This window comes from Epinephelus fuscoguttatus, linkage group LG8 (genome assembly GCF_011397635.1).
Source record: "Epinephelus fuscoguttatus linkage group LG8, E.fuscoguttatus.final_Chr_v1".
Classification (NCBI taxonomy): domain Eukaryota; kingdom Metazoa; phylum Chordata; class Actinopteri; order Perciformes; family Serranidae; genus Epinephelus; species Epinephelus fuscoguttatus.
In genome coordinates, this window is record NC_064759.1 from 25012222 (window position 1) to 25032869 (window position 20648).

At 43.4% G+C, this 20648-nt stretch overlaps 1 protein-coding gene across 1 annotated transcript; it reads left to right on the forward strand.

Moving 5' to 3' along the window:
* Positions 1–9742: 9742 nt before the first annotated feature.
* On the forward strand, positions 9743–18030 carry im:7147486 (uncharacterized). The gene is made up of 2 exons (XM_049584595.1): positions 9743–9987; positions 14403–18030. Exon 2 carries the CDS (start codon positions 14459–14461, stop codon positions 17477–17479), a length of 3021 nt encoding a protein of 1006 aa, XP_049440552.1. The 5' UTR covers positions 9743–9987; positions 14403–14458; the 3' UTR covers positions 17480–18030.
* Positions 18031–20648: the final 2618 nt, after the last annotated feature.

Here is a 20648-nt window from a genome sequence, read left to right on the forward strand (position 1 = left end):
AAGAAACTGAACCACATGATTGTTACTGATTACTCCACCAACTCAAAGCCCACATCAAATTCAAATCTCAGGACAGCAGGTCCAGTTAAGTGCTGGGCTGTAGTTACTGTCTCCAGTAAGGCTCTGAGTATGGTGTAGTTCTACTGTAGTTGGCAGCACTGAAGACTGCTGACTGGTCAAACACAAGCCTTGAGACCGCAGCACTATATATAGAAACTGCAGTAGTTCCTCCTTTCCATGGTCGTGGACATACTAAAACATTTCCTCTGTTAATATGTGGACCTACGCTGGGCTTAAGTCTTTAATACAGAATCTTTCTGCATGTATTCTACCTGTCTGTGTCTGACTGCGCCGCCTTTCAAAGCTGATTTGTGAAGGTCATGCTACAGGCTATTAGCAATTATGAAACATGCAGCATATCCCAACTACTTCATTGCTCTCTAATCAGCCAGAAGAGGGCTTTTAGTCTAGGGGTTTCAGGAACAGGTTTAATTCATTCGGTCGCATCTTCTCTCCGTTCCTGGAGAGAGGAGTTACACAGTCTCTGTACATTGTTATGTTGTTTTTTCTAATTCAATGAGCATTATAGTTATGCCTGACATGCTGGCATTATGTAATTAATCATATGTCAACAACTTCACCTGGTTCCTCTACATAAAGATTAACAACACTGGAGTCTAGCTCTGGTCTCACCTCACCACCACAGGGAATTATACAATAACTGCAGAACTGAACCCGCTGCTGAATGACAGTGACTTATCCTCAGTCATGGATTACACTTCAAGATACCCAAACTCCTCCTCTGCTTGGCTGCAGCATATCCATTTTTATCTTAGAAGACCAGCTAAGGAGTGGAGGAGGAGTGACTCCAGGTTTGCCTAGTGACAGATGGTCTGTGGTAATTTAATGCACTGTAAATTTGTATTGTCATGGTGTGCAGCACTAAAGCATATTGTACTCTGAAATTATAGGAGCCTAACCTGAACTGGGGCTCCCATCTTGAGAGTGGCCCTAGTTAAAAGCTAATTTAATCAACTAATTACTAACTAGGGTAAAATCAGGTCATTTGAGACATCAGGTAAAATGAGACAAATGAGGTTTTACATATTGAGCTCTGTAAATATTAGCCAAACATGTTATTGCATTGCTTCTACTCATGTTCTTTACATGAAACAAGCATTTTTATTGGTCTGAGATGAATAGGATGGCAGGGTAGAGATTAAAAAAAATCACTGCTCCCAGAACTTGCAAGGAACGCATGCTGATTTTCTCTTCTTGGCAATAAGAGCACTGTGGCTTAACCAGTAAGGGTTACAGTTGTAGAATGTTGCATTTTATTAAATGTTTGCTTTAAAATCAAGATATTTTCAAACTATACTTTTTATGTGAAAGTGCATTGAGTGTTTATTGAAAGCAACCATGTAAAATGGGATTTCTTTTCTGAAGTGAAATTGGCAGTTCTCTATCATATCAAGATACATAGAAGACTATGGGAATTATCCCCATCTGGGGTCATCGATGTGGAAAATTAATAATCTTTAAGAGACACCACTTTACGTGGCCGACATGCACCCAACTATAAAGTGGGCGAGTGGCTTACCTCCACAGTTGTAGCTGGTGTAGCTGGTTTTCCAGTTTGCACCTGCAAAGGGCTTCCCATTTCCTCATTAAAACACTGAATCTCACCTCTAGTAGAAGTGTCCCGCTGTTCGGTGACACAGTGACGTCACTCCAAAAAAGAAAAAGAAAAGAAACATAGAGAGAGACGATGGCAAGCCGGCATGGCCCTTCTTGTGTGGGTTGCAATGTTAAAAAGAAAAAGAAACATGACTACTATGTCTCATGTTTGGGAATAGAGCATGCAGTGCTGCTCGTGATAATCCAGCTTCATGCATGAACTGCTTCTGCCTGTTGTCATTCATTGGCAGACATCCACCAGCTCCTTCTCAGGGCCTGCAGCCAGCTAAGCGTTCTAGGTTGGCGGGTCTGGTAGTGGGGGACAGGGGCCCATCAGGGTGCTCCATTGCCTCCATTATTACAGTTTTAGTAGGGGGTGAGCGGACTGTGTCACATAGGAATTTCCCTGCTCCTGGGCCCTCTGCTGGGTTGGATAGGAGCCCCTCCTGCCCTGGGTCAGAGGAGGAGATAGACATTCTTGGCCTTGGGCCCTTAGAGAATGATGAGTTGGCCTCAGTGGGGCAGCAGGTGCCTGTAAAGGAGTATGACCAGCAGTCACCTCTCCTTAAGGAATTGTTGGCTGGGCTGCTTCAGCTCTGGGACTTGACCTGCCAGCTGATCAGGGTCCCAGCCCTTCCCATTTCGATGATGAAACGGGGGTGACCCACATGGTTCCTTTTGCTTCTCCTTTCTGATTTCAAGGAGGTGGTCAGGGCTCTGTTGTCGTATGGCTGCAGTTGAAAATCAGGGGAAGGATAGGCTGTGGGCCATTGCCCCCCATGGATCAGGTTTGGGCTGCCTTGGTGGCTCCGCCAAAGTCCCTCCTGGGCAAGGTGAATTGCCCAAGTAGAAACTGCAACCAGCGCCATCTGGTTGGCCAGCTGGACGAGGAGTGCAGTACACGTCTAATAGCCGAACTACAACATGTCTCCTCACTTCTTCCAAAGCTCATGAGAGATCAGGATGAAGCAGCTGGCAGGGCTATGGCAAGTTTTTGGGTGGCCAAGTGCCATCTCTGGCTTTCACAGTTCATGCTGTGGCCAGAGGATAGGGCATGTCTGCTCAAACTGCCTGCTGAGCCATCTGCCTCATGTGGGCCTGATGCATCCATGATGATTCAGCAGGGCCAGGAACCCTGTCACTCTGCAGAGGAGGTGCCAGGTGCCTTGAAGCAAGGTCAGGGCTGGCAGCAGCCTCAAACAGAACAAGAGAAAGAGAAGAGAATAAGAAAAAGAAAAGAGATGAGAGAGAGAAGAGAAGAAAAGAAGGGGCTGCTTGAGGTGGGAAAATCACCATCAACCCTTAGAGGCATGGTGGCAGCTATCAAGGCTGCTCGTACAGGGGCTTATAGGCTTGCAGATGGTGACTGCAGCCTCATCTCTCAGTTCCTGAAGGGTGCACAGAGGCTTGCACCTCGCACCAGGAGGCCGGCCATTCCACCGTGGGACCTGGGTCAGGTGTTGGCTGCCCTGCAGCAGGAACCTTTTGAGCCTCTGGAGTCAGTCAGCATTAAGTGATTCCTGCTTTCCTGCTGGATGACACTGGTGTCATGGTGCGTCCAAACCCTGCATTCCTGCCAAAAATACTCACAGACTTTCAGTCGGTGCACCGAATCAGCCGGTGGAGTTCCGACCCTACAACCCCTCCATGGAGGGTAGTGAGGGTCAAAAAGACTCAATCAAAGACAGACCAACTCTTTGTCTGCTTTTAAGGCACAGTGCCAGGGCCAGCCAGTGTTGAAGGCTATAGGCTGTCTCATTGGGTCTTAGAGACAATTCAGCAGGCTTACAGAGGGACGGGCATGCCAGTACCAGTTGATGTGCTTTGGAGATCCAACTGAAAATCAGTCCAGAGGATAGTACATATTGAAAGAATAAGTGTTCTAATGTTTCTGTCATATTGTTACAGAAGGTGCATTTGTCAGTCATATCAGGAATGTATCTATGAATAATAGAAGTCACTGGATAGCACTGAAAGCTATAATGGACAAGAGCAGACACCCTCTCCACAGCCTCCTGGAGTGACAGGGCAGCTGCAGCAGTCGGCTCATCTCACTGCATTGCAGAATGGAGTGTTGCAGGAGATCATTCGTCCCCACAGCAATAAGACTGTTTAACACCTCCTGAATCCAGTCATAGACACACTCATACACATCACATTAGCCACAACTGGACAGGACTGTCGAATGGGCAATTTTAATTTTATCAGGATTTTTTTTCCCCGTGTTTTTCCCTCCCCTTGTGTTTGTGTTTGGTTGTCTTGTCCTCCCTGTCTGTCATCCCCAGGGCTGGGCGAGGCCACCAGTCTCCTGTTCTCACTCTCCTACGCACCTGCAATGCATCAGCCTAATTACCTCTGATCTCCACTTCATGCAGTATAAAACCCAGCTTCACATTCCACTCTTCGCGCCTCCCTGCCCCCAGCTTTGCCTCGCCCAGCCCAGTCATGATGTCTTCGCTCACCCGGACTCCTTCACCTGCCCTGGATCCCCATCTTCGTCTTTGTTTTAGTCAATGATCTGCATTGTGGGTCCCGTCTTGTTCCTTTAGATATTTAAATCCTGACAGAACGAACTAGCCGTAATCATGGACCTCGCAGATTCAGTTCACTAGGCACTGGCTAATCAGGGAGCACAAATTGGACAATTAAATCAAGTTTTACATGCACTTTTTGAGAGCAACCAAGCTATGTCAGCTTCTATTATTGAAATGTCTAAACACTTGTCTAATTTAGCATTCATATAAGTGACCCAGAACCGTTTGATGGGGATCTGAATAAATGTTGAGGATTTTTACTGCAGTGTAAACTTGTTTCTAAGATTTGTTATGTTTTGCGATTGCTGAGGGGCAGAGCTCTGGCTTGGGCAGAAGCGGTACGTTCACAGACGGACTTTTGTACATAACGTTTTTCTTTCTTTGAAGAAAATTTAAAGACTGTCTTCAATCATCCTAACTATGTAATGCTTCAGAATGGTTACTTCAGCTGAGACGGGAGCAGATCTGTGGGGGATTATGCTGTTGAATTTTGGACTCTTAGGCCTCTAGTTTCCCAGCGCGGCGCAGGGTGGCGAACCCCACACAGAGCTAGTTTCAAGCAGCGCAACCTGAGGCGCGTTCAGTTTGGTAGTTTGGCAGACCGAGGTGCGCTGAGATGGGTGTGGTGGTGCAGCAGGGGGAGGTGTCGATAGATCCAGCTTGGGGCAGTGACAGTTTCGTGCCAAAAGGCTTCGCCGAAGGTGTGCTAAAAGCTCGCCAGCTGAAACCAGGTCTACTGTCAGCGCAGGTGGAACGCAGCCGGTGTAGTGGAAGTTTGGCTGAGCGGCGGACAGTGGACACACATCACCAAAACCTTACAGGCAGGTTTCCAGAATGTCAGGCACATTAACAATGCAATAAATACCCACAAAAACCACTATTCAATGCAACTATCTGCAATCAGCACATAAATGTATCTCTATATCGACTGTCTCGTCACATCTGATGTCAGATCAAAGGGGACTGGCACTGTTTGGCCCTTCTTTTAACATCATTGAAACGTGTTTTTGCACTGGGCAACGGTTCTCAGTGTATCCGGGCCACATTGATTTACAATTGTGGTGACCTCCTCCCAGGCTACCTTTGCATCTTCAGCCTGTGGAGGTCTGCTCGCAGTTCCGTATGTTCGGACACTGCGAGCTTGGACCTCCCGGACCAAAACATCAGTTTCCTCCTGGGAGAAGTTTGGCCGTCTGACGCTGCTGCTCTCTTCTGCCATGGCGAATTGAGTAAACTCTCATTATGCTGATTTGATTGGTGTGATGTGAATCGGCTGTGTAAAACCCACTCCACGCCCTCTCTCCTCCCTCTTTCTGACTTGTGCAGGTAGGAGGGATGGAGGTGGGAAAGAGGAGCAGCTGCGCCAGCACGCACAGTGTGCCAAACTTGCAAAGTCTAAAGACGTCATCCGCAGCAGTTAATTCAGCCCTGGCTACTGGAGCCAGGAGTTGGAATACGGACACGTCGCCTCATGGTTCTGCTGCTGCTCACCCTGATCCTGGGTCGACAAATGAGGAGCCGATGCAACTGGGTCATGCCAAGTTGTCTCCAGAGGAACGTTGTTGCCGGTTAAAGGCGGGTGAGTCTCTTTACTGCCGAACATCTGGTCATCTGGTTGCCACCTGTCCTGTTCGGCCAAAAGAGAGTGCTTGTCAGTAGGTTTGGGGGTAGTGAGGAGCCATTCCCAACCTTCCCAACCTTCCCAACCCCTGACTCCAAACTATGAACCATCTCGTCTTCTGGTTGCTGTCTCAGTGACTTTTAGACAGACTGTGCTTCCCTTGCTGGCTCTCATTGACTCTGGGGCTGAGGATAATCTTCTGAACATTGAAGTAGCGAAAGAGCTGGGGTGCAAGCTAAGCACACTAGCTGAACCCATTCCTGTGGTGGCCTTGGACAGTAACGTGTTCACACAAATAACTCAGTGTTGCAGTGGCCGCATGTCTCCCGGTTCGCCTGTGACCTTGGTCACACATCGCTTTGGATTTTGTAACAGGTTTGCATGCATCACACGGTAATTCAGTCATACTCACCATAGTTGATAGGTTTTCTAAAGCAGCACATTTCACTGTGTGGCAAAACTACGAGGGTTAGATTTACTTTTGTTAGTTAACCAGTGTCCGACATCGCCACCTAGGGGAATTTCACCCCCAGGAGGACCAACACTCTAGATCTGACAATAAGGTCACACAGGTCCCAACAACACAAGAGACTGACGTGATTCCAAGATAAATTTATACACAAGAAAGTTTTATTAACAACACTTTAAAATTCCCAACCTTGGACAAAATCGCTTGGTGGTGAGGCAAACAAAGAATATAATAGTGGCTGAATATTGCACAATCCCTTAGGGCCTCCTAGTGGTTTGGTTAAGTTTGCTAATAAAGTGCAGCAAATTGGCACAGGGCTGAGGGCTCACCAGGCAGAGATGACTAACTGAGGGGAAGGGTCCTGAGGCTACACACCATACGTGAAGAAAAAAAACCCACACCGTTGAATGACACCCAAGTGTACTACTGTACAGGAAGTGAAGGGACCACCACCGCGGGGATCAGTCAGTCACTCGCACACGCCGGCCCAACAGCTCCTGTCCGCAGAGAAAGAAAGCAAACTGTTAGTCAGGGCAAAGGGGCAAGAAAAAATTAAAATAAACTGCCCCGACACCACACTATACTGGGCCCAGAAGGTCACCACCAAGGTTGATTGTGCTTTTAACTACCACTCACACACACACACACACACACACACACACTCACACAGTTAACCCAATAAACAAAACCAAAAAAAATGAAGAAAAACAAATTCTACACAAAAAAACTACATAACTAAACACGAAATCTACAGAAAATAATAAATGAATGAATGATTACAAAATCTGTAAACAATAACAAGGAATATCTAGTTACAATACAAAAAAACAATAGTTAACCAAAGATTGATAGGTTAGCTGATGAGGATCAGTCTTTCCGGTGCAGCTTTAAATCCTACACTGCGTTAAATTCCTCTACAGAGACAATACCACATGCGGTGCAACACTCAATTCTCGTCCAAGGGAAGTTACTCCCGGCATGCAAAGCAGCAAGCATGCACACCCAGGGTTTAAAAACAAAACAAAATAAAACAACAGAAAACCATAACAGTAAAAAAAAAACAAATGCAGATGAGCTTGCCGCGGAACCCATAGACAAGACAGAACAGAACAGCAGTAACGCAGCGGCCCACGTCAGAGAAGGAGCCACCTGCTGTGATATTAAACAGACTAAAATTACTCCACCAAATTACAGTTAGATGGATTAAAACAAGCAAATTCACACATACATACCTGTAAGTTAAGGCTCAGCTTTGCAGGCAACAGGGGAGGTAGCGGCAAAAGGATGCAGCTTAACTGCTAACAGCAATCAGAAACCAGTGTCACATTTCATATGCAGCCCAACAAAAGCGCATTAAGAACGCAAGACAGAGCCAGCCTTCCTCAGGAATCCAACGCAGCGCGTGGATTATTACGCACGGCTCCGAGGCCGCACACTCCCGACTCCCAACCTCTGGCCCAAATACAAGCTAACTCTGCTGGAAAGCAGAAAGTGCATCAGACATGCCACCAATATGACCCAGAAAGGCAGCCACTTCATTGGAACATACCTGCAACAATGAACGGAGGAAGTCCGACAACAAGCGTCTCAAGACAGCCACGTGGATCTAACACAGCCACGAAAAAACACGCTGCCAATGCAAAACTCAGGCTCCAGGAAGAGGTAGGATGACGCACATCCGAGCTGCGTAGCTCTCCCCCAGATAAAGCTTGCCACAGCACCGCCCAGTAATCAAGGTGAAATAGGACAATTGCTCCCAGCTCGGCAGCATCCAATGGGCGGGGAGCAAAGGAGCGAGCATACACTGCTATTCACACTGATCCAACACATACACACAACCAACATGAGTGGAGACGGGCTGTGCCGTCCTACCACAATTGCTCTAGCTAAGCTTCCCTCCGCTTTCACCATAGCAGAACTACTAGTTGAATATGTTTTCAGATTCCATGGCATTCCTCATGACATAGTTTCAGATCAGGGTCCACAATTCATTTCTCAAGTTTGGAAAGCTTTTTGCAAAGCTATTGGAGCTGCTACTACTAGTTTGTCTTCTGGTTATCAACTCCAGTCAAAAGGACAGTCTGAAAGAGCCAATCAAGTGCTGGAATCTTCTCTTCACTACATGGCAGAAAAGGAACCAGAGTCCTGGAGCACCTTCCTCCCGTGGATTGAGTACGCCCACAACAGCCTTCCAAATGCTTCAACCAGGAGAACCCCATTTGAAGTCACCCTGGGTTATCAACCCCCTTTGTTCCCTTCATGTGAAAGGGAGGTTGCAGTCCCCTCTGTTCAGGAATATATGGACCATTGTTGTCAGATTTGGAAGGACACTCAGACCACCCTGGAGCACACCCAGGAGGACCATTAGGATCATCTTTGTCAGGATACGCCCAAGCCTTTGTTTTGTTTGTTTGTTTGTTTGTTTGTTTGTTTGTTTGTTTTCCCTGTGTTTTCTCCTCCCCCTGTGTTTGTGTGTGTTTGGTTGTCTTGTTCTCCCTGTCTGTCATCCCCGGGCTGGGCGAGGCCACCATTCTCCCGTTCTCACTCTTCTACGCACCTGCAATTCATCAGCCTGATTACCTCTCATCTCCACTGCTGTGTAAAACTCGGCTTTACGTTCCACTCTTTGCAGGTTCGTTGTTTCAACCTCAGCGCCCTGCCCCCAGCCTCGCCTCGTTTCGCCTCGCCCAGCCCCGTCCTGTTGTCTTTCCTCACCCGGCCTCCTTGCCCCGTCGTTGTCTTTGTTCTAGTCACTTCCCGGCACATTTTGAGCATGCACCTTTTGTAAATAAAAGCACATTTAACTGATTTGCATTGTGGGTCCCATCCCGTTCCTTCAGGTACTTAAGTCCTGACAATTTTAATTTAATTTTAATTTGATTTTTAATTTCTATTTATATGCTTATTTTAACTTATTTTATTTTATATCTATTTTAATACCGCTGTGTTGTTGTAGATGAGGGGTATTGTGTGGTTGTTGTTTTTGTCTTTTATGAGCTGCTGGACATTTGCATTCTGAAAGTTCTTTCTACTCAATTCAACCCTATTCTAATTTTAAAAAAGCAACTCTGTTTTTGTTAGGCGGTGCATATTTGTAAGGAAGAGTAAATACAGTAGTCTATGTCTCACCCTCAAGAGTCTGGGTCTATTTACAGTAAGCAGGTGGTTGCAGTGGACCTTCATAGAGCCTGGTGCTCTCTGGAAAAAATAAGATGACGATTTTTATGTTGGACTGCTGGCAAAAATTATGATGCAAAATAAAACATGGCTGAACTTGTAGGCCTAATTTAAAAATCCGAATTGTTTACATCCATTTATATTCCATTGGTATATGTTTATCAAGGACAGAGCGCACACACATGACTTGCAGTTCCCACTGTGGCCACAGCGCCATTCCGCGGCGCAGCCAGGTCGCACTGCCGCCTGGAGGGCTTGGGTTAATGCGCATGCGCTGTAAGCCCACCGTGTCTTTCCGCTCCGCGCCTGCCGCAGCTGCAGCTCTCAGCTCGGCGCTCGTCCTCCTGGCACAGCATCACATTTGTTCACCACGGAACCGAGCAGAGCCGCGTTTCCCTTGAGAGTTTTCTGGCCTCAGCTTGAACAGATGTCTGCGGAACCATTTCGTCTCCGCCCGCCCAGTCATTGTGGCTCCGCTTTGAGGAATAACGCAAACGCTCCTGAAGCTGGTGAGTACGTGAAGATGGAAAAACGGTTGGTTATTGTGCAGAAGCTGCTCCATAGGTCATGGTAGCTAGCAAACTAGCGTTAGTTATTCGCTCCTTCGGCCTTCCCCAGGAACGAGTCCGACCACCTCCCCCTGGTTAGCTTTCACTAGCAGCCCCTCTGAGATACGTGAAGACAACACAACGTATAGGGCTATGTATGGAGGGGTCATATACCGAGCTAGCATATTGCTAATCGCTCATATTGCTGATGTGAGCATCTCTTTAGCTTAATATTAGAGCTTGTTAAAGCGGTACTGTGTGGTAGTAGAGTGTTTTATCAGTAAAACAACATTCCTATATTCGTTAGCAGTGAGTGCAGCATTAGCAAAGCTAGCGTAGCTTCAGATCTCCAGTGATTATGGTGGTGGCTTTATTTTCATACCATTCGTTATCTTTTGTGGTTTGTTGGGTAGGCTAGCTTAGTGTCATTTGTTTATTCAGATAATGCAATCTGCAAATAAATCTCTCCATTCATGTAACCTCCAGGTGTTCAGATTTATGAGTTTCAGTTCATGCTGTGGTCTTGTTTGTTATCTATTATTATTATTATTATTACTATTATTTTAATCATACTTAAACATAGTAGTAGCTGCACATCCCTAGAATATATTGTGTGCCCATTCCTGTTTAGGTATTTATTTTCAGCTGCACTGTATCAAGCAATAATATTTAATAGCTACATTATTTTCTCTATTACATATATGTGTCTTTTCTGTGCACCAAAACACCAAAGCAAATTCTGAAAAGAGGGTCCAAGCATGCCCTCAAATGACTGAGATTTTCAAGATGTAAATTTTCCACAAGTGTGACTGTAACTATATTACCTAAAATCTGCTTTAATAGCCAGACATGAATATAATATTATTAATATTCATATGTTACCCACCGTGGTGCGTGAAACATGAGTGCAACAGATTGTTGACATTCCTCCTCAAACTATCTTGAAAGAATGCGATCTGCAAATATATCTCCTCCTTGTTCATGTCACCTCCAGGTGTTCAGATTTACGAGTTTCAGTTCATGCTGTGGTCTTGTTTGTTTTTTAATTATAATCAGACAAGGATTTTATAATTCCATGACTTGCATAGCAGCTCGTCCCCGAGAATATGTTTTGTGCACATTACTCTGTAAATAATTAATTTTAAACAGTTGCATTGTATTAAATAATGTCTTTTAATAGCGATATTAATTTCTCTATTACATTTACATATCTTTTTTATGAACCAAAACACCAAAGCAAATTCTAAAGAGAGGGGTTCAAACATGTCCTCAAATGATTGACATTTTCAAGATGTAAATGCTCTGCAAGTTTGACTGTATAATAACTACATTACCTAAAATCTGTCATAATAAATAGTCACACATGAACATAATATTAACATTCACAATTTACCCACTGTGGTACATGATGCATGAGTGCAGCAGATTGTTGACATTCATCCTCAAACTGGTGGCTATTATAGAGCATCTTGAAGTAATGCAAACACTGGACACAGGTGGAGTGATCTTAACACTCAAATCAAATTGAATCGTTAGTTTTACTGTCTCTTTGTAGTTTGTCCTTCATGTTTTTGATGTTGTGGTTCTAAAAATTAGTCCAATATTCATTTGTATTATTTGGACTTTGTATATTACTTGGATTTTGGGGGGAAGTTTTGGATAGGAAAAACTTTCATGAGACTGTGGGGGCTCTATCTATCTATCTATCTATCTATCTATCTATCTATCTATCTATCTATCTATCTATCTATGAGTGTGTTTTAAACAGCAGTCTGTTCAGTGAGTTGGTGAAGTGATGGATGTCAAAAATGCTCAAATTCTAAAAAATTCTCAAAAGAGCAGAATTTAGAAAAAACATCCATTTTACACCAAATGATACTCTCTGTAAAGACAATACGCTGTCAGGAAACATTGCATCATGCAATGAAATGAACCCCAAATACAAAGACAACTGTAAGAAGATAAGTATTATCACAAAAGCAGTGGAAACTGTTTATATCTCAAGGCAATTGAATCGAACGCAACTGGACTTGGTTTTGTCTTAGAAGACGTTTCACCTCTTATCCAAGAGGCTTCATCAGTTCATGCTTGTCTGACTAGGCTGGAACTAGTCTGACAAACTGGTGTGGAAGCACCCAGGTATTTAACCTCTGGGGAGGTCTTCACAAGGCCAATGATGTCACTGGTTCGTTAGTGCTCCAATGGTGTGTCAACTAAATAAACGCATGGCCCAACACAGAAGGGCTAACTCGTCAGGGCAAGACTCAGCTGTCTGGCTACACCTCAAGGAGAAAGTACACTCCTTCGAAGACAGCAATGTGCACATTTTGGACAGGGAAGACCGATGGTTTGAAAGAGGTGTAAAAGAAGCCATCGATGTGAAATTGGAAAAGCCATCTCTCAATAGAGGAAGAGGTCTGCGACACCATCTATCCCCCATCTATAATGCTGTCCTTTCATCCTTGCCCAGGAGGTTTAACAGCTTAACCTCTAAAAACAATGGTTGTTCACAAATGGCCTCATTTGACTCTAACGACTCCAATTGCAGCGTTGCAGCAGGAGTTTCAACGACTGTCGTTGACACACCATTGGAGCACTAACGAACCAGTGACATCATTGGCCTTGTGAAGACCTCCCCAGAGGTTAAATACCTGGGTGCTTCCACACCAGTTTGTCAGACTAGTTCCAGCCGAGTCAGGCAAGTATGAACTGATGAAGCCTCTTGGATAAGAGGTGAAATGTCTTCTAAGACAAAACCAAGTCCAGTTGCGTTCAATTCAATTGCCTTGAGATAACTATGACCTGGATGAATGAGAATATCCACAGCACCTAGAGTAATCAAGTCGTTAATGAATGCTTACAGGTTTCAATTTGGGTCTTTTCATATATGAGAGAGTGAGGAAAAAATCTTAAAACTAAGGTAATTCTTCTTCTTCTCTTTTACTTTTACTTCCACCATGGTACTTTTCCTCGCAGTAATCCATCTGCTTTCAGCTTGCTACCTGAGGCTGGTGCTCCATGCACATTGAAATCATGATGGGAAAGGAGTAGTTTTCTCTGAATGAAAAGCGTAGTCTCCTTGAAGCATATGGCTGCTAGACATGGCAGCTAGTGATGGAGACAGAAAACAAATGCTCATAGGGAAAGCACCAGTGACTGAATCCACCTCCGTCAAGTGGATTGATAATTCCTGGTCACGTAAAGCCCCCTCGAGTGAGGGGAAAGCCAGAAGAACTGGCAGCAAGCTTGAGAGAGCACAGTTTTTGAAGTTTGATCGACAACACAGCTTGGTTTAGACCGTCATGGTTTTTCCCTACTCAGAATAAAGAGCTCTGTATCACAGGTCTGAATGATTTCTCCCTGCTGTAAGGATCAAGTAGAAATGCATGTGTTCATTGTGAGGCTCAAGCATGCTATACAAAGCCAGTGGAAATAGGGCGTACATCTGCAGCCAGGCAGGTCTGTGTCTCTTCATGTTGCAATCCAGGGCATCTCTCAGGTGCTCTGTGGAGATGGATGCTGCGATGAAATGCAGGCCAAGACAGCCCTGACTAAGCATGGGCTTTTCTTCATGCTGCTTACAGGCCTATGTTTAGGGCTTTTTGAGAGGGTAAGCGTCTGTCCAGCTGGACCATGTTTGCTAAAACCCCACCTAACAGTGTGTCGTGGGAAAAGCAAATTGAAATGCCTCATTACACAAAATATATTGCATGTCATTTAATTTCATAGAAATTGACAATTTTCTGTAAAAAAACACACACCATGTGACATTAATTTTCACTTGTTTGCAGTATTTTTGTTTTCCAATGCTAAACATCACACCATGTTTAAAACAAGTAACCAGATTTCACAGTGAAATGAATAAGAAGGTATTTTGGCGTATACATCAGTGCTGCATAATTAATCAAAATAATATCCAAATCGTAGTATGACCAAGTGCAATACCCAAATTGCAGGAGCTGTGTGTGTCACAAAGTCCCATTTTAGATGAGGCATTGTCGTGTTACAGAGATGCCTCAGCCTACAAATCATATTCCAGATGTAAGAGAACATGCTTGATTAGTACAAACCCCAGCAAATATCAAATCATCATTTTGGAAAAAAAATTTCCAGTGAAAAAGAAATGCAAAAACTACAGTTCCCAAAAAAGTTGCAACTCATATCGCAATCACATATCTGTCAAAATAATTGCAATATTTTTTTCTTCTTTATTTTTTTTTTTTTTTACGTATCGTGCAGCCCTAGTATACATGTATGCCGATAGAATTAGTGGAAATATTTAGGCTGAAAAATTGATTTTTGCAAACAATGTACAAAGTAAGATTGTCCATTATGACATCATTTTTTTGTGTATGTTGTGTGTGTGTGATTTACAGGAGGCTTCCTTGCATGACCACAATACCTGGATTGACGTGCACGTGTGGCTGCCACGATGCTTGGATTACAGGGAACTACTTCATCTCCCAAAGTGTATCGTTGCGTGGCGTGTTCAGCCACCTTCAGCGGATTGGCCTCCTTGCTAGTACATCAGGCCACTCACGCTGGTGGACTTTCCAAGGGCTCTGCTCCTCCACAGCCCAGCACCAGCCCACATGAAACACTGTTTGCAAGTATGGACTCATCCAGCGAGCACCCTGGTCCACACACACTCTTGCCTGAGTGCCCATCACCTGCTTTTTATATTTGTGATTGTGGAGAGGAGTTTCAGGACTTCAGTCTTATGCTGGAGCATAAGCAATCGCATATCCCTGAAATACAGCTACTAGGCAGTAGCAGTGTTCTCTCCAGTGAAGCAGGGTGTGATAAAGGTTTTCCCAACCAGCATGTATCATTCATTCCAACTGTCACCCAGCCTGGTTTGGTCCTTAGTTGCCCCTCTACCTCAAGGTTTTCAGCTGCCGAACTACCCGCATTAACAGACCATAAAGCAGATGTAAGCCTGGAGGACGGCATTGCCATAGTAACCACTCCTCAAGGCAAGTGTACACCCCCTCAGAGTGACAGTGTGAAACAACTTGAGAGCCTTGTTGGGGAGATGTCAGCCACAACAGAGCACATACCAGAGACTGTAGAGGACATGCATTCACAGGACAATACAAATTCTGTTCTCAGTAGCAAAAAGGGTGAGAATTTGGCTGGAAATAACTCACTAATGAAGTTGGTGGCATCAGCATACATGAAGCACTTTCCACATCCCCTGTCTCAGGCTCACAATGAGAACACAGTAACCCCCAAACAAGAAGTCGTCCCTGTTGATATAACACCAGTAGCCAAACCAGAGGTGACCCCAATCAATGACCTCTCTATTGCACAGTTGAGGCGGCTGCTTGCAAAACCTGGTATAAAGACTAAAGCTCCGTCCATCAGCAGAATTCTTGAGTCCAGTAAGAAGAAGGTTGTCTCCCTGACTAAGACTTTATCACCTGTCGTGGTTCTTGAAACCCGTCAAAAGCTGATGGATGCTGGCAGCAATGGCACATATGGGAGATATCAGTGCGGCCGCTGTCGAAGGGTATTTCAAAACTTGGACAAACTGACAGAGCATCATTTCTTGCACAAAAAAGAGAGGATTAAATGTTGTCGTCGCTGCAAACAGCTGATCATTGGGCGGCTGCCTTTACCTGACAATCACGTTTGCCCTCAGTTAGGAAACAAGACCTTACAGCCATCAAGCTCTTACAAGAAAAAGTTACAGTTTGCTCAAAAAATAGTGCCATTCCATAGTCTAAACAATTCAAAAAAAGTTTTCTTTTGTCCATTGTGCAAGCACAGCTACGCACGGAGGTGGAACCTCAAAATGCACAGGTGCCAGGGCCCGAGGTCAGGCCCCCCTCTGCAGGCCGATCCCTCCGTTCAGAAAATGCTAGAATTTAGATCAAACCATGAAATCAAAACAGATGCAGGGTTTAAAGCTGGAGCTCACATTTCCAAGAGTGTTGGCGTGGGCACTGAAGTTACTGGTCGTATCAAGGTAGAGGTGACCTCGCCAAATTCAGAAGTGTCACAGCTGGCCTGGACCCATCCAGCAAAAAAATTTTCACCGTTCTACCCCAAATCGTCCATGATGGAGCCGCACACGGACACCTCTCTGTCTGGGATATCGCCTCAGCAAGGAGAAGACAACAGTAGCTGGGATGAAGCAGCAGTTGATGATGATGATGATGATGATGACGGTAATGAAGGGCAGTGGACAATGCCCTTGGATGATGAAATGGAGGTGCTTAGCTCCATAGAGAAAACTGGTAATGACAGCGAGGTGAAGAAGACTATGTCAGGCGAACATACAGGGACAGCGCTCCCTAGCCTGCGCTATTTTGTTAGAGATGGTGTAAAACGCTACCCTTGCAACAGGTGTCAGAAAACCTACAGCCGGCCATCTACTTTGAGGCGCCATCTACGGCTGTGCGGATTTAGGCCACGTGGACTTGGAACTGTAGCACAGAGTGGTGGTCAGGGTGCTAGTCTACTAACTGCCAACAATATAAAGCCCATGTTTGCTTGTTTTGTCTGTGGGAAGACCTTCAACCGCAAAGATAACATGATGGTCCACAGAAAGAAATGTCAGTTGCAGCGAACAATGACAGATGGTGGACAGGTGGAGAGAGGGACTGTGCAGCAGAGTATGTCAGGCAATGCAACAGACAGTCAGACCAAGGAGGATGACGGGGGCAACTGGGGCATCATGTCTCTGCCCTCGGTACTTCCAAGGAGGGTGACGTGTGAGTGTGGGGTTGGATTTACATCCCCAAGGCTTCTCCTGGAGCATCTGCAGAAGCATGCGCAGGAATCCTACACGTGTCCGACATGTGGAGAGACTGTTAGTTCCTGGGCAGACTACGAAGTTCATCTGCAGATCCACATGCATCCTCATCACCAGCTGCTGAAGGGACTACAGCCACAGCGATCACAGCCATTATTACTTCGATTTCAGCAGCAGCCGCCTCCGCAGCAGCCCCCTCCTCCGGTGCATCAGCCTCCACAGAAGCAACCACACACAGAGCCGGCGCCAAATCCAGCAAAGAAGCAGCAGCGGATAGTGTGCTCACGATGTGGCAACACTTTCTCAACTCGCTGTTCCCTCCGAAGGCACATATCCTGGAATCGATGCAAAGGTGTACGTGCTACAAATCCCGCAAACCCACCCAAAACCTATCACTGTTCCCACTGCAACTCTGACTTCCCAAACACAATCAGTCTTATGTTTCACCAGAGGAGTGGGGCTTGCAAGCCTGCCATTAAACCTGTGCGTTGTCCCGTGTGTCTCCGCTGGTTTGGCACCATGGACGGATTGCAGAAACACCTGCTTACTCATAAACAGTCTGAGTCATATCGCTGTGACGTCTGTCAGGGTACATATCCAAACCTGAAATCACTCAAGAACCACCGCAGGAGGATTCATCGCATCATGGCTGGAGACACTAAGCCAAAAACACCAGAACAGCTGATTTCTTAATGACACTTAAAATTTTCTGGAAAAACAAAAAACAAAACGCTAACATGCGAGTGGCACACAGACCACATTTTGTTAAAGTTTGTTCTTTCCATATGTGCCAATTGTACTTAACTTGTGTTTTCTTTTTCTTACCCCTCCAGACGTTATTTAGACACTGTACAGCCACGTTTTTTATTTTATTTTTAAAGCTACTCTGAGAGAGTGTTATAGTAGTTTGCCACTGTAAAAAAAAAAAAAAAAAAAAAAGCATTGGTATAATGTACATTTTTTGTTCTCAAGTTAATCCTTTTATTGCATATGGGAGCGTAATGTATTTACTTGAGAAATCCTGCTTTGTTTTTTTTAATTAAAGAGATTATGAGTTAACGAGATTATCAGAAATTAGTGAGATAATAATCTCATGAATTGATAAAGTGAATGCATTACGTTTCGGTAATTACATAGCCTCATTAGCCTGTAAATGTAGTATTTGGTAATCCAACTTTTATCACAGAGTTTGTGATGTAGCTTGTTGTTGTTCCTGGTGTTAATAAACATACCAGTATGTGAAACATGTACGCTATATCATTTTTGTGTGGTATGGGCTCTTATATCTGAAATTATCTGGGTAATTAAAAATCTTTCTTAGCAAGATGGGCATTTTTATTTGATACAAGTATCTTATCCATAAGAAGATTGTCTATATAAAATGAAAGACCATGTTAGACACAAGTCCAATCGGAAGTGTACGGAAGTGTAGTGTTGTCAGCAGTGCAGTAGCATTCAAGTATCCACAGTGAAATCCAAAAACTAGGCCCACATCTTTTGATTATTGGGCATTTGTTACATCATTCATACACAAATAACTGTAGGTTTTGTGTCTTCCCTTTAGATGACCCACTGGAGAGACTGTATACATTGTTAAGTCGTTTGCTATGTTCACAATATTTAAGTGTGCAGTTGCTTAGTGAAGGATTTAATTTAGAAGTACATCTTTACAAGTTCATGTGTGCGTTTGCCTCCTCATTGTGTACAGGCAGTATCAGTAAAATATAATTCATGGTCAAGGCTGGATGACCAACTTGGTAAAACAGGCAACAACCCTGTGGCTCCAAAACTCAGGACGCCTAAAAGTTCCAGGATTACTTTGTTTCAACTTTGTGCTCATCTGTGAATATTAAGGAGGATTATACATTTACATCATAAGTGTACTGCTATGTAAGATATTTGTATTAAACTAATTTCATTAGGTTTCAACATATGAAATTAAATGTAATGTCATCCCTCTAGACCGCAGTCCATGCCTCTCTAATGGGATACACACCAAGTATGCTTTATTAAAACTGATTACAAGGATAGTTCCAGCCTAGTTTATGTACAGTGGGGGAAAGTATAGACTGCACTGCCAGAGGTCAGTGACAGGAGGAATGGATTTGTTTGAACTTCGATCCAAATGTGGCTGTGTGATTTATAAAAGCCTTTGTGACTCATTTAGTAGGCCTGTGGAAATACAGTACAATCAGCAAACACCAGCATAACCACTGACTTCCTATTTACATTTATAGACATCTATATGGATATTCTTAACACAATGCAAGCTGTGTTCATTTGCTTTTAGTTTGAGTGTCAAATTGACATTAATTCAAGTTAATAAATGTAATAAAGGTTTCTTACCTGTGAATTTACATTTATAGATATTAAATTTGTCCATTATAATAAGATTAATTGTGTACACAAGAGTGTTTTTCTGTATATTGTTTTCCAGGAGACCAAACAACACATTCCTTCACAGCAAGACAAAAGTCATCAATATTCTCAGTGATAAAAGCACAAACGTTTCTGGACATCCATCATTAAAACGACAGATCACACCATTGTCACTCTTTTAAAAAAAAACATGTATCAATTTTAGCTGGATAGAATTCATGAATGAGTTTAAAATAAATTTCATTATCTTCACTGGTGATTAACTAACAATATCAGGGAGAGGCCAGGCCTTCTGTACCATATCATCCACAAATTAATTCCAATATGAAGTCACATGGAAATGTAGGATCTCTGGTACAGATCTTATAGACCAGTTGTTACCTGGAAAACTGAAAAAACAAATTTTGCCTGTGGGATTGTATGTTGACAGGAACAAGGCCAATTGTTGGCTGAGATTTACATAGCATACAAACTCCAGGATATTGCACCAAAGACTGCGTTATCCCCAGATGTTACATCAATATTATATTCTAATAGAAACTATTCATAATTAGAGAGAAGACCGTCCCTGTTAAACAACTGATCTTCCAAGGTAAAACCAGTATTTCATGAAGATGGATTTGTGTATATATAAAATGTCCTTGTTATTCCATATAAAGAAGGTTTGAAGTGAAAAAAAGTGTTTGTAGATGAGAGACCATGACAAAAAAGCCTGGTACTAAAAAACATTTTTACAGGGATATAATGAATATCATAGTTACAAACAACAAGTTTCAGCCACCCAGCTTAGGTAATGTATGAGAGATATAATGAGATGTAATATTCCAAATAAAGGGAGGGTTGCTGAAAATTTGCTCCTGCCAGTTCATCTTAAATGTATGATTAAATGTATGGAGAAAAAAAAGCCCACCATTTTTGTAAGTGAATCAGGAGCTTCTTTTTCACTTTATTGTGCACAAATTCATTAATTTATTTACAGAAATACAAGTAGATACACAAAATAAAAAGACAAAAAACAAACAAAAGATTAATACATTTGCATTTTATAATGCCAGAGTTTTTGTTATATGCATCATATTATAATCATTTAAAAGACTTAATAGCTTTTTTATTCTTAGCATGGTGTGATATTGAAATTCATTTATAAAGTGCAGGAAAGTCAGTTTGGTTTCTGACCATTTTTTCAATAAATATTGAATCTTCTGAAAATAAAGAGCTGTATGATACATGTGTGGTACAACATTGTATTTCTAATCTTATATTGACTAAAATATAGCATTACATCAAAGATATTTATTTCAACATTTATCCTAAGTTTCTTTTGTTAGACAGCTGGCAACATCATTCTGCTGTATATAGAGTGAAAAAAAACATGAGGAATAACCTACTCTCCTTTTCCAGTCCACAGACATCACACTTATAACCCATATTCAACTCAAATCTTTAAAACGCAAGCTTTCCTGGCTAAATTCTATGTAATAAC